We start from the raw sequence: 11,411 nt of genomic DNA on the forward strand, positions 1-11,411 counted from the left end.
GTTTTCCCGGATTAATAAAATAGAGAATGTTTCCAACACAGATGTGAAATTTACATTGTGAACAATTGTGCATTAGCAGCTGAAACGCCCTTTCTTATGCTGTAAGACTCTATGGGCATAATATAAAGGTTATTGAAAAAATCTCAAATTATTTAACAGCTACAAAACTGTTTGATTACATTGCCATGCATATTAAATATATGACAAGCAAACGATTCGTAAAAATATTTTGACATTTGAAATGCGTTCAAGAACAATTTTTCATTTTTATTCATTTAACGATATTAAAAAATAGAGCCATATTTGACGTAGTTATCAAAAATTTAAAATGTTAAATTTTCAGTAGAACTATAGAATACATATCAAATGTATTTTTGTGATACGAATATACTTTCTATTAAACATTTTATTAAAAAACTATAGAAAAGGTGCATTTGCTTACTTTATTTATACATATATGTAAATAATTATTCGTATAAATGAAGGTTTAGAACATAATGCTTTCCTTTGGTAAGCATGATTTCATATTCATATATATTGTATGTATTCTGGATGACATTAGATAGGATCACATTAAATTCTAATTTATTGTGAACATAGTGTATAAGCTGTAACATTACACTGTAATGATGATATTTGTTTTTTGTCTGTGTTTTTTAAGTTCATAGGTATATCTTCACATAATCATCTAAGATTAAAAATGAATATTTAGTTTTGTATTGTAAAACTGACTTTAAATCTCAATGTACGAGTACCTATTATTATAACGCAAAAATGACATATCTTTATAGAAAAAAATGAATTTAATTCATACTAAATAATACATACATTAATATCAAACATAATATAACATATGGTGGACTATACTAATCTGTTACATGTTTTATTTGCTTGTACAAAGAACTTAATAAGTTTCGAATTCTTAAGTAGTTAGAAATATATCACAGATCTATACTGCATTGGACATTTCCATTTTACCATCATCCTGTTCACTTTGTTTTAGTGTATTGGAATCATTTGATTGCTTTGCTTCTAATTCCAAACTCTTTCCTTCATCAACGTTCTTATTTGTATCTTGCAAAGAACATATATTTACATTTTCAGTAATATTCTTTGAGGTATTAGCATTCTCCGGGTCCGGGTTACATGCAGCAGATTGGGCAGCCTGCGCTTGCGCAGAAGTATCGTATTTCAAAATCTCACGCAAAGCCATTGTTGCATACGTAGACGATTTTAAAGACATCTCAATAATCAAAGCTTTATATTGCCCTTCTGAAAACAAAAAATCTTTTACACTTTGCCTCTCATTCACTCGTTTCTTAGATCAAAATAATCTACCAGATGTCTAATGTATCATTATTTATAAAAAAAATTATACCTGGTTCATCTTTTGGAGGCGATGACTTTCTAATCTCATCAATGTCACACATAATAAGATCACTGTGCTTTTCTTTATAATGCATTGTTTTCCAAGATAAATTCGTAGGAACTTGCAGTATTTTTCTATAAGCTCCACCTAAGCTATATTTTCTGAAACGAACAAAATATAAGTTTAGAAGCAAGCATAATATTTGAAAGTAACATGTGCATATAGTTCTTTCATAGCTTACTTATTCTTTTGTCTAAGGTCTGTAGTCAGTCCATCCTTTGTTAAAAACTCGTCATACCAGGATTTAGCGTACAGCGGGTACGTGACTTTCCAGCCAACCTGAGGCATTAATACATCTGCCAGAGTATAGTTCGGCAAATCTTCCTCTGTAAGAATCTTTACTGTTGGAAGATTAAGCAAGTCTTCATTGTCATCTTTCTCGTTAGTAGTATTACTATCTGCAACATTTTCGTTTATTTTTAAACAACACTCTGTAGCATCTGTTACTTCTTTAATCGAAGAAGACGTTTCCATAGGTACTTCAGTCATTTCACCTTCTCTCAGCACATCTTTTGCTTCATGTTTATGTTCACTTGTTTTTTCATCGGGCTCTGTATTATTTTCAGCCTCAACTTCATTTTCATTAACATCTTCTGCTTCCGGTTTAATTGTTTTTTCATTAGACTCTGTATTATCCTCAGTTTCAGTTTCATGTTCATTAACATCTTCTTGGAGCACATCTTTTGCTTCCTGTTTAATTGTTTTTTCATTAGACTCCGTATTATCCTCAGTCTTAACTTCATTTTCATTAACATACACGAAGTTTTCATTATCATTATCATTAGCAGTATCGCTATCGTTATCATTTTGTTTAGTATTATTTTCGTATACTAAATCTCCTGCTACAGGCTTCCTTCCGAATTCCTTTATTCTTCTTGATACCATGTGATTCCACACAAAGCTTTGGTACGCGTGAATATACATTAAGCGAGCATTCCTTGGTATTGCATCTAAGGCTCCTTGGGGATTATTATTTCCAGATATACAAATGCCCTTTAAAAGTGTAGCTTCTATTTTGTCGTATCTTCTAATCTTCTTGTAGGCAGTAGCTGCATCCTTGGTGGATGCATATACCTTCCTAGCTTCTGCTAAATCTCTATCTTGTTCCCCTTCTCTAGGTTTCAAAATTAGTTCGATTGCTTCATTCCATTTACCTATTTATAATAAATATACAACACGAAATTAAAAATATTTCAATATCCAAATAACTCTTGAATAAAGTAGTAGTTACAATATTTGAAAAAACAAAACTTACCCTGAAGGAGAGCTTTCCCTATGTCATAAGTTGGAATAGCAGCCACAGTACCAAATCTCTGTAGACCATAATAATTAATGAAACCATGGTCTCTCAAAGAAATCATTGTTTGCTCAATTTGCTCATCTGTTCCATTAACATTTCTCAGAGCAATCCTGAAGTGATTGCCATTGAGCATACCTAGTTTTAAAGGTTTTTTCATAAATTTAAAGTTTCCCACATAAGCTCCTCGTACATTTTTTGCTGCTCTCAATATATCCAATGGTTCCATCCTTCTCAAACTAACCCACTGAGTTGTCCATGCCCTACGATCTTTTGTCCCAGCATAATTAAAATTATTTGATTTTATACGTAAGTTCATAGCTAACTGATTCAAAGCATCCATCGTATCCATATTCACTTTGTGCAGTACAAAGTAACAATATTCACCACGCTTTTTCCAGTCTACCCTATTATCCCTTCGAATATTATGACCTGGTGAAAGAAAATGTGACATTAAGGTAATTAAACAAATTCTGTATCAATAATAATTTGAAACATACTACTACTGTTATCCTGTTTATCTGGTACAATCACCATGATCTTTTTAGTTTCTTTGTCAACAGTTTGACTAATAACATTTGTTAGTTTTTTAGCAATAGTATGAATTGCTCTGCGTTGATTTTTATCCATATTTGTTACATCTATCTTTATAGAAGAACATACTGGGTCTTTTAATGCCTGCAGCAGATCCCATATCTTATCTGGTATACTATGCTGCAGATCTTCAATATTCTGATCTTCTTTAGGGTCTTCTGGCATGTCTTGATTAGTCAATTTAGCTGTTTCTCCATCAAGCGTAATTTCATTGACATGAAAGTCTGTGTATCTTTCTTTAATTACACCAAAAAATCCTTCACTACCTATAAATTCTGTAATGCCGACTTCATGTTCTTTCAGTCGTCTACCAACTTCCAATTTTTTCCTCTTTCCGTCATTTTGATTGTTCGACCAGTTGCGTTTGAATGGTCTCTTACCAAAATCTTTTTGGTATCCTAAAAAAATATGTAGGTTACAGAATTGAATACATTCGCATGCATTAAACATTTTGAATATTCTCGTTTTTAGTTTTTACCGCCATGGTATGAACCCCGATTTCTTTTGTAGTCGTTATTAAAACGACGATCTTTTTTGCCTCTTTGATCTCTGTCACGGTCACATGTACTGTTATTGGAATTATTTCTATTATCCAAGTCAGACATCGTCGTTTATTTAATAATTCACTACGAAATATAGCGTGTATTTATTTATACTAACAAAAGACAATATTCCTCACAGAAAATGGTATTTTTTTGCTTATATTTTCAGAGTATTTATTACTTCACGTTTAGAGTCATTTGGAGTTGCTACTGAAACCGACATTATCGTGATTACTATACCTAGGACGACTTTGTTGTCTACAGATTCTTAACCTGACTGATAACCTGTGCTTTAAGGCAGTGTTTCTCAATTAGAAAAAAACTTGAGAACCGAAGTTTATGTGTTTTCTATTACATTATTTGAACAAATATTAATAAATAATGGAGTATTTATTAAAATTGACTTATTATTTAGCAAATGGGAACAGCATTGTTATTTAATTGTTTCTGAACAGGTGTTCATAAAATAATATATAATAAGATCATCCTAATAACGTAAAATACTAACATTTTCATGCAGTATATATATTTTTATAACAGATATCTTATAAATTATTTAGATTTTTGTCATACAAAATTAAAGTAAGGAGTTCGATAAGTTGAAAATCAAAATCGATATAGGCACAGTCGATACTTGAAACATTCATTTGCAGTCGTATTTTTACCTGTATGTTACTATAATTGTAAAAATTTGCTGTCACGAGAATCGGAGAGAAGTTCGCTGCTTTCTGTGGAAAGGAAGTGTTGTTCTTGAAAAATTTTGTATTTAGTAATTAACAAAATGATTTTCGAAAGGATGATTAGTGGAAACATTTTTCGTAAAATTAGACAGTTAGGTAAGTGTATTTATAATTTCAGATAATATTTCAATTCTGTTCGTTTACATAATCTTGGTTGACTATGTATGTAACCTCACTGACAAAACCATTTTATATTTACTTTACTGAACGTAATATTGATTGTTTTAGTTCATTATTCTTGGAAAAATAGAGTAACACATATTTAGAATCTTAATTGTAATTCCTGTTATATTTCAACGTTATAAGATAATCAGTTATAAAGGAGAGGCTCATGATTGTTTTCTACTGATTTTCTGGAACAAAGTTCTGTAAACACAATTTTACTGATAGATTTTAGATGTATATATCCAGTATTCTGCATAATTTTATTGAAATCAATCTGTGACAGTCTTGAGCGTTTCTTTTAAGATTTTTGTAACAGTTTTATTATCCTTTTTCTATTGAAGAATATATTTTAATATGAATTCTTCTATGCTTTATGTTTGTAGAATCTATTTCTAAAACTAGTATATTTTCAAACACTTGCAAACCACTTCAACTTGTCAGAACATCAACAAGTTCATCTGGTCTTAATAGATGTTTAAATTCTAATGTAATAACCAATGGAAGTAATGGTTTCCTAAGGAAGGTAATAACTTTTGTATAATCTGTAAGAATTTGTATACATATAGTTGGAAAAGAAATATTTATTTAATTTTTAGTTCCCTGCAACCACAACTGTTGGTCTACAACAAACTCGTAATGCAGCTACACCTACTGGTGATCATGTAAAAATGTGGGTTTTGGAAAGAATTGTGGCTATGGCACTTCCAATTGTTATGCCTGCTGCATTCATAATGGAAAATGCAGCCCTTGATGGACTTATGTCTGTTTTAGTTGTAATGCATATGCATTGGTAAATAATGTAGTTTATAGTTTTGCATTATAAATAGTTCATAAATATTTATGAATATTGCTTAGCAATTTTTTCTATTTTCTGAATTTATTAATAGATATTAGAAATCTTTTCAAATTTGTACTAATATATTTATTCTTAAACAGGGGTTTCGAGGCCATGATCACAGACTATGCACGTCCCATTGTTGTTGGACCAATAATACCAAAAGTTTTGCATATTTCATTGATTTTGCTTTCAGCAGTTACTCTGGCTGGACTATTGGTACTTATACATAATGGTCCTGGTGTTGCAAGATCTATTAAGGATTTCTGGGCAATTGGCAAACAAAAATCTTCAGAACCACCACAACATTAGTTGTTATTATCAGCTTTTTAATAGGCTGTTAATATGTTAATTTAGGACTTTGTAATTTAATGTCTTGTAAGGTATTCAGAAATAAAATGTGTCTTTAATTGTCATATTGTATTAATAAACATCATACAATATGAATGGTGTGATATCGAAAAAGTTATTTAGAAAGGTAGAGTATAAGATTTATAGTCCAAAAAATTATTATGTAGCCCATATTATTAAAAAAAGTTATGTTTATTTATTAAAATTATAAAATAAAACAAGTGTTTAGATCATATGGTGTACTCATAATATAATATTTTTTATACAATCTTTATAATCTAATATAAACTCTGAGATATTCACAGAAAAATTTATTCATGGATACATCATTTGAATTTATTGTTTTAATTTACATCCAACTTAGCAACATTGTCTATGAAAGTTGCAAGTTTAACATCCCTTTGTGATAAACCATTCACATCATGGGAAGAGAGAGTAATATTTACTTTATTGTAAACATTGAACCATTCAGGATGGTGATCCATTTTTTCTGCTTGCATTGCCACTCTAGCCATGAAGCCAAAAGCCTACCAATATAATTAAAGAAAGAGATATGTACCTGACAATAAAGAATAATATAAACAGTATCAGGTAATGTGTATCTAAGCCAAACCTGATTAAAATTTTTGAACAGAAACTCCTTGTAAATGGCATCCCTATCTGTCTGAACAGACCAACCACTGGTCAATAATGGTGTTAGTTTTTTTTTTCTTTCTTCCTCAGTGAGTTTTCCCTGAAAAATGCAAAATTATCTTAAAAAAATGAATGTTCATATTAAAGAAGCTTATTGAATTATTCAAAGAATCAAATGAATTATTAGTGAAATAAGTTTCGAAAACCAAAAAGTTACTTTATTCAAGGGTGATGGTGACAGGAAAATCTAATCGTTCGGATAAGGAAATATTTCGAACGTTCTTAGGTTTCTAACATATGATGCAAAATAATTCATATTATTCGATGAAAATCAATTCTTTTAATCTTCTAAATAATATTGCGATAAAGTATACTACGATTTTTATATAAGTTTTATTCTTCCGACGTAATTATAAAGTAATAATTTACATAGCAAGCTCTTATAATCTCAACCACTTGTTACATCCAGAGAATGTGTAGAGGTATTTTTACAGACGATATTATTAATATATTATTTTTCTCACCTTAAATTACAAAAATGATTATAAGTAATAAAGCAAATAAATGACAGTGATTGTAATAAATTAAGAACAGAAGATTCTAACGTTAAAAAAATGTTCAAATCGATTTTATTGTAGATCTAGACTTGTACTACATTAAAAACGCAGTTTTTCGTGTAATAAAACAATTTTAATATGTTCAATTCTTAAATTCACCGTGAAGAACGTACCATCTTTGATTTTTTCACAGCAGGAGCAGATGATATTCCTCTTTGTCCAAAATTATGGAGTATTTTCTCTCGAAGAAGCCCCCCACCATTAATAAAACGCATGCGTGTCAACGTCGACATAGTTTTTTTACTTTCTTTTTCTTGATTGTGTTAAAAAACTTTGTCTGCCATGAAATAAATGAATATATCATTATATATTATGTAATTAATCGTTGTTAAAAATTATTTTATAGTAAAATGTTTGATAAGAATATTAAACATAATTTCATCACATATTGAACGTATTGTCAAGTATTTGATATTCGATTAACTAGGTACTTTAAATTGATATATAATGTCAGTATAAATTTTAAAGACAAAACGCTTTTAAACGTTAATTATCGTACACTCTTAAACGATAAAACTTAAGTGATAAAATTTATCAATAATAATTACGAAATTCCGTTCACATAGCTAGACCCTAACCTTACCTATGAATTTTTATCGCGTTCCTAAATTTTAGAATATTATAGACATACTGGTATTGTCAATATTACAAATTACTGATAAATTTACCAATCCTAAAATTGATCAAAGTGTGTCTATACAATTCTCGTAATTTTACATAAGGCGTTAAAAACGAACCCCTGATCGACGAAGTACGAGTGTACAAAATGTAGCGTTGGCGGTTTATTTGAAATTACTTTATTATGTATTTCGTCTTTTATATATTCTTTAAGATAAAGGTGATAATATTTTACTAGCCTTTTCCTAAATTATGTATTTCAGGTATTATAGTTATTAATACCACAATGAAATATTAAATATCAAATTACGTCGTAGTATTATTTACACAATAAAAATATTACATTTGTCTATGAATATAACTACAAGACATGTTTATGTTAAATTTATGTACAACCACTCATATATTACAGCACAGTGGTCTATACATTACAAAGCAAACACAATATTTTCCATGTGTTCAAGATAATACAAAAACCTAACAATATATTGATACAATTCAATAATAATCGCCAAAGATAAAGAACTTTTAGATGTTGACAAAACGATAACACAAAAAACGCAGGTACCAGACAACCCCTGTACAAATTGATGCATCACGGAATGTTAACGTTGTGATCATTGATACTTCATAAAATCGTTAGCTTAGAATTAAGTGTTTTGTAATTGAATTACGTGTTTCTTTCGTCATTCTGCGTTCGGTAAACGTCATTTACCCGGGGGAATTTAAGTTACAAGATAGTTGAATCGACTTTTAATAATACCTTTCGATTCTTCGCTCCACGCATACCGTTTCCCACAAGGACTTTCGTTCTCGCGCGCGTGCTTCACTTCTAGGATGACGATCGCGATTACGATCCTTTTACTTGCTCTCACTCATCGCGTTCCCTCGATTTTTACGTTCACGTCGCCGCGGCGGGAATGATACGTTTAACGCGTTAATTTGTTTAAAGTCACGCGTGGAATATCGTTCGCACGAGAGCGCGGCAATAAATGAGCTATAATGTTAAATATGACAAAAAAATTCCCAATATTGATTACAAAAAAAGCATTGTAACCCAATTTGATTACAAAAAAAGCTTTCTTGTTTTTAAATTATTTGTTACATTAGGTATATACAGCAGTAACGGCCGTTGCATACAATTTTGTACTGCTAACTTACCTTATTTTTACCAGAAAAAATGGCAATAAATTATTTTATTAAATTGATGAATGCGACACGAGCAATGGCATTATTCCCACCACTGGGGGGAGTTCCCATGTGGAACCAATCAATACAGAATAAACAGAGGCTAAGCAGAGGCTCGGCTTCGGGCGAAAAACAAATTTATGAGGGGCTGAAAACCTTTCCGCCTTGCCATGAATGCTCCGAAGTGGACCCGAGTACATCGCACTCATCGAGACATTACTCTAATTACAAGATCCAAATCACAATTACATTGTAATTTTTATTGTAAATTTAGTATAGTTAATTACAATGTAATTCTAATTTTCCCTTAATTATATTGGAATTACATTGTAATTGTGATTTGGATTTTGTAATTAGATTAAATTTTGCCCAACTCTGCCGTTCCTGGGAACGCGAAGCTTGTCAAACTCGGCAGACGAGTCAAGAGTTTCCCTCGTGAGCGGTGTCAGTCATCGTCGTTCGCTGTTTCCAAAAGCAGAATGGAAGTTACGCCGCGCCGTTCGAAGTGGAGTCGTTCGATTCGATCGTCTGCATAACTCCGTTGATTATTACAGAAACCGTGCTCGTCTCCGATCGATGAGTCTCATTTCACTTATTCGTGTCAGCGATCGAACGCGATCCGCGATCGGGCAAGAGCCCCGGCTACCGCTACGGGATTTACTCTCTCTTTCCTGTCACGGGCGTCCCAGTCGCCAACAGATTCTCCCCGTTGTCTGTGCTGCAACGTTGTTAACATGGTATATTTATGCAATATATTTTCAGATCGGATGCCGCCATCCAATACGAACGCCGGCTCACGATTCGGTCTGGCTCCATGGAAAAAAATCACGATTGCGCAGCCCTTTCGCTCGGATATTGGCGCGTCTCTACGGTGTGCTGCTACCGTTTCTTCGATCCGCGATATGTGTGGCGTGTATCCGGATGCTGATGTTCACCATTTAATTTTTCATTGATTCGTACAGTCAACCCTTCTATTAGGTTGTTGCAAATGAAATGGCCGTTTTATTATCAGTCCTTCGTATTACATCGAACATTGTACGAATTTTATTAGACATAAGGTCAATGCCCCTATTTCTAATCATGTAAGATTTCTGCTATTGCAGAAATTGATTTTTATTATTTATTTATGCAACGATCGACATGAAAACATATTAGATGTAAAATTTAAACCTCCCTTTATAAGTAAGTTTAAATAAAAGTATTTTTAAAAACATTATAACTTAATAATAGTTCATTAAATATGTAGTATAAAATGTCCCTATTTCTGCTCAGCAAAAATGAAAATGCTCACCTGTATTAAGCTTATAGGAAAAATAGTAACGGTAACGTTATGGAGGACAATTTTTGTTGCTGTTTATAACACAAGTGTAAATGAATATTTGTCAGTGATTATAACTCCAAGAGTATTTGTAAGTTAAAGATGATAACAATTATTGTTTTAACAAGAATTTCTTAGTGCGGTACTCTTTTTTTTTACTAATTTACTGTACAGTTTTTAGATATCTACGGATAATCTCAGACGTTCACAAAAGAATAATTTCGTTGGAAATTTTAGTAACACGGATGAATTAGTTGCATTCTAAATGTAACATCGTGAAGCAATTTCTGACGTGTTTATAACGTCGACACGATGAGCACGTCGGATGACTTGCTTTAAATGTTGCATGTCTCACTACTCTTACTATTACTTCACCGAGATAACCAGTGATGCTGTAGCAAATGATATTTAACTGTTATCTGACGAGCTTTTCAATGAAATGACCAAGAAAATCGTAATGGGAACGTGTACGCGATAAGGACATCACTTCCGTGCTGATATAACTTACGTTTTTAAAAAACTGCACCATTGAGTAGGTATTCCTTCCGGCCGGTCTGCGATAGCTAATATTAGATAAATTCTTCGCCATTATTAGATGTAACAATAAAGAATCCACTATATATTACTACCACATATTCCTTAAAGAATTTCATCCATTGCCAGATTATGCTCTGAAATCATCTACACCTTTGTATTACCTTTATTTGCAGTAATTTTTTATATAATCCTTGTTTATTTTCATTCATTTATCTACAACTAGTTAAGAGACTCCCATATACTTGTATAACACGGTAAAATAGGCTCGTGTAACAGGATAACTAATAATATGGGATATTAAAAGTGCAACAACGCTCCATTTATAAACATTTAATAATTTTTAAATTTATAATTTATATTTTTTGCCTAATATTTATTCACTGGTATGTAGTCAATTACTAGTTGATTTACCCTATTTTCTCGAAATACTGTGTTGGATATAAAAATGATAAAGAAAGGGAAGGAATACGTAATGAAAATACAGATGTACTTATTTGTATGTACATAAAACATTTATTATGTTTCACTGGAATTTTTATATATCGCA

General features: G+C 31.5%; 3 protein-coding genes across 3 annotated transcripts; 1 reads left to right on the forward strand and 2 right to left on the reverse strand.

The window, feature by feature from the left end:
- Nucleotides 1–949: 949 nt before the first annotated feature.
- On the reverse strand, nucleotides 950–4,097 carry LOC107193656 (pseudouridylate synthase 7 homolog). The gene is made up of 6 exons (XM_015583145.1): nucleotides 3,799–4,097; nucleotides 3,227–3,718; nucleotides 2,685–3,158; nucleotides 1,611–2,583; nucleotides 1,379–1,530; nucleotides 950–1,272 (listed from the first exon to the last, which is right to left on the reverse strand). Exons 1-6 carry the CDS (start codon nucleotides 3,923–3,925, stop codon nucleotides 950–952), a joined length of 2,541 nt encoding a protein of 846 aa, XP_015438631.1. The 5' UTR covers nucleotides 3,926–4,097.
- A 458-nt stretch (nucleotides 4,098–4,555) lies between these two features.
- LOC107193699 (succinate dehydrogenase [ubiquinone] cytochrome b small subunit, mitochondrial) lies at nucleotides 4,556–5,956 on the forward strand. Its single transcript, XM_015583192.1, has 4 exons — nucleotides 4,556–4,698; nucleotides 5,151–5,290; nucleotides 5,364–5,557; nucleotides 5,704–5,956. The coding sequence occupies exons 1-4, from the start codon at nucleotides 4,644–4,646 to the stop codon at nucleotides 5,912–5,914; spliced, it is 600 nt and encodes a 199-aa protein (XP_015438678.1). The 5' UTR covers nucleotides 4,556–4,643; the 3' UTR covers nucleotides 5,915–5,956.
- Nucleotides 5,957–6,164: 208 nt separating this feature from the next.
- On the reverse strand, nucleotides 6,165–7,449 carry LOC107193701 (pterin-4-alpha-carbinolamine dehydratase). The gene is made up of 3 exons (XM_015583194.1): nucleotides 7,317–7,449; nucleotides 6,567–6,686; nucleotides 6,165–6,480 (listed from the first exon to the last, which is right to left on the reverse strand). Exons 1-3 carry the CDS (start codon nucleotides 7,434–7,436, stop codon nucleotides 6,298–6,300), a joined length of 423 nt encoding a protein of 140 aa, XP_015438680.1. The 5' UTR covers nucleotides 7,437–7,449; the 3' UTR covers nucleotides 6,165–6,297.
- Between the last annotated feature and the right edge of the window lie 3,962 nt (nucleotides 7,450–11,411).

This window comes from Dufourea novaeangliae, unplaced genomic scaffold (assembly GCF_001272555.1).
Source record: "Dufourea novaeangliae isolate 0120121106 unplaced genomic scaffold, ASM127255v1 scaffold25, whole genome shotgun sequence".
In the NCBI taxonomy this organism is placed as follows: Eukaryota; Metazoa; Arthropoda; class Insecta; order Hymenoptera; family Halictidae; genus Dufourea; species Dufourea novaeangliae.

What these genes read in the sequence shown, in the direction of transcription:
- LOC107193656 (XM_015583145.1), bottom strand. Translation starts at nt 3,925, where the DNA reads ATGTCTGACTTGGATAATAGAAATAATTCCAATAACAGTACATGTGAC. An exon ending in AGGGAAAGCTCTCCTTCAGG is followed by an intron (nt 2,584 to 2,684) that starts GTAAGTTTTGTT and finishes TATTATAAATAG; the next exon opens with GTAAATGGAATGAAGCAATC. An exon ending in GACCTTAGACAAAAGAATAA is followed by an intron (nt 1,531 to 1,610) that starts GTAAGCTATGAA and finishes TGTTCGTTTCAG; the next exon opens with AAAATATAGCTTAGGTGGAG.
- LOC107193699 (XM_015583192.1), top strand. Translation starts at nt 4,644, where the DNA reads ATGATTTTCGAAAGGATGATTAGTGGAAACATTTTTCGTAAAATTAGA. An exon ending in TCGTAAAATTAGACAGTTAG is followed by an intron (nt 4,699 to 5,150) that starts GTAAGTGTATTT and finishes TTATGTTTGTAG; the next exon opens with AATCTATTTCTAAAACTAGT. An exon ending in GTTGTAATGCATATGCATTG is followed by an intron (nt 5,558 to 5,703) that starts GTAAATAATGTA and finishes ATTCTTAAACAG; the next exon opens with GGGTTTCGAGGCCATGATCA.
- LOC107193701 (XM_015583194.1), bottom strand. Translation starts at nt 7,436, where the DNA reads ATGTCGACGTTGACACGCATGCGTTTTATTAATGGTGGGGGGCTTCTT. An exon ending in CTGTGAAAAAATCAAAGATG is followed by an intron (nt 6,687 to 7,316) that starts GTACGTTCTTCA and finishes TGCATTTTTCAG; the next exon opens with GGAAAACTCACTGAGGAAGA. An exon ending in TGTTCAAAAATTTTAATCAG is followed by an intron (nt 6,481 to 6,566) that starts GTTTGGCTTAGA and finishes TTATATTGGTAG; the next exon opens with GCTTTTGGCTTCATGGCTAG.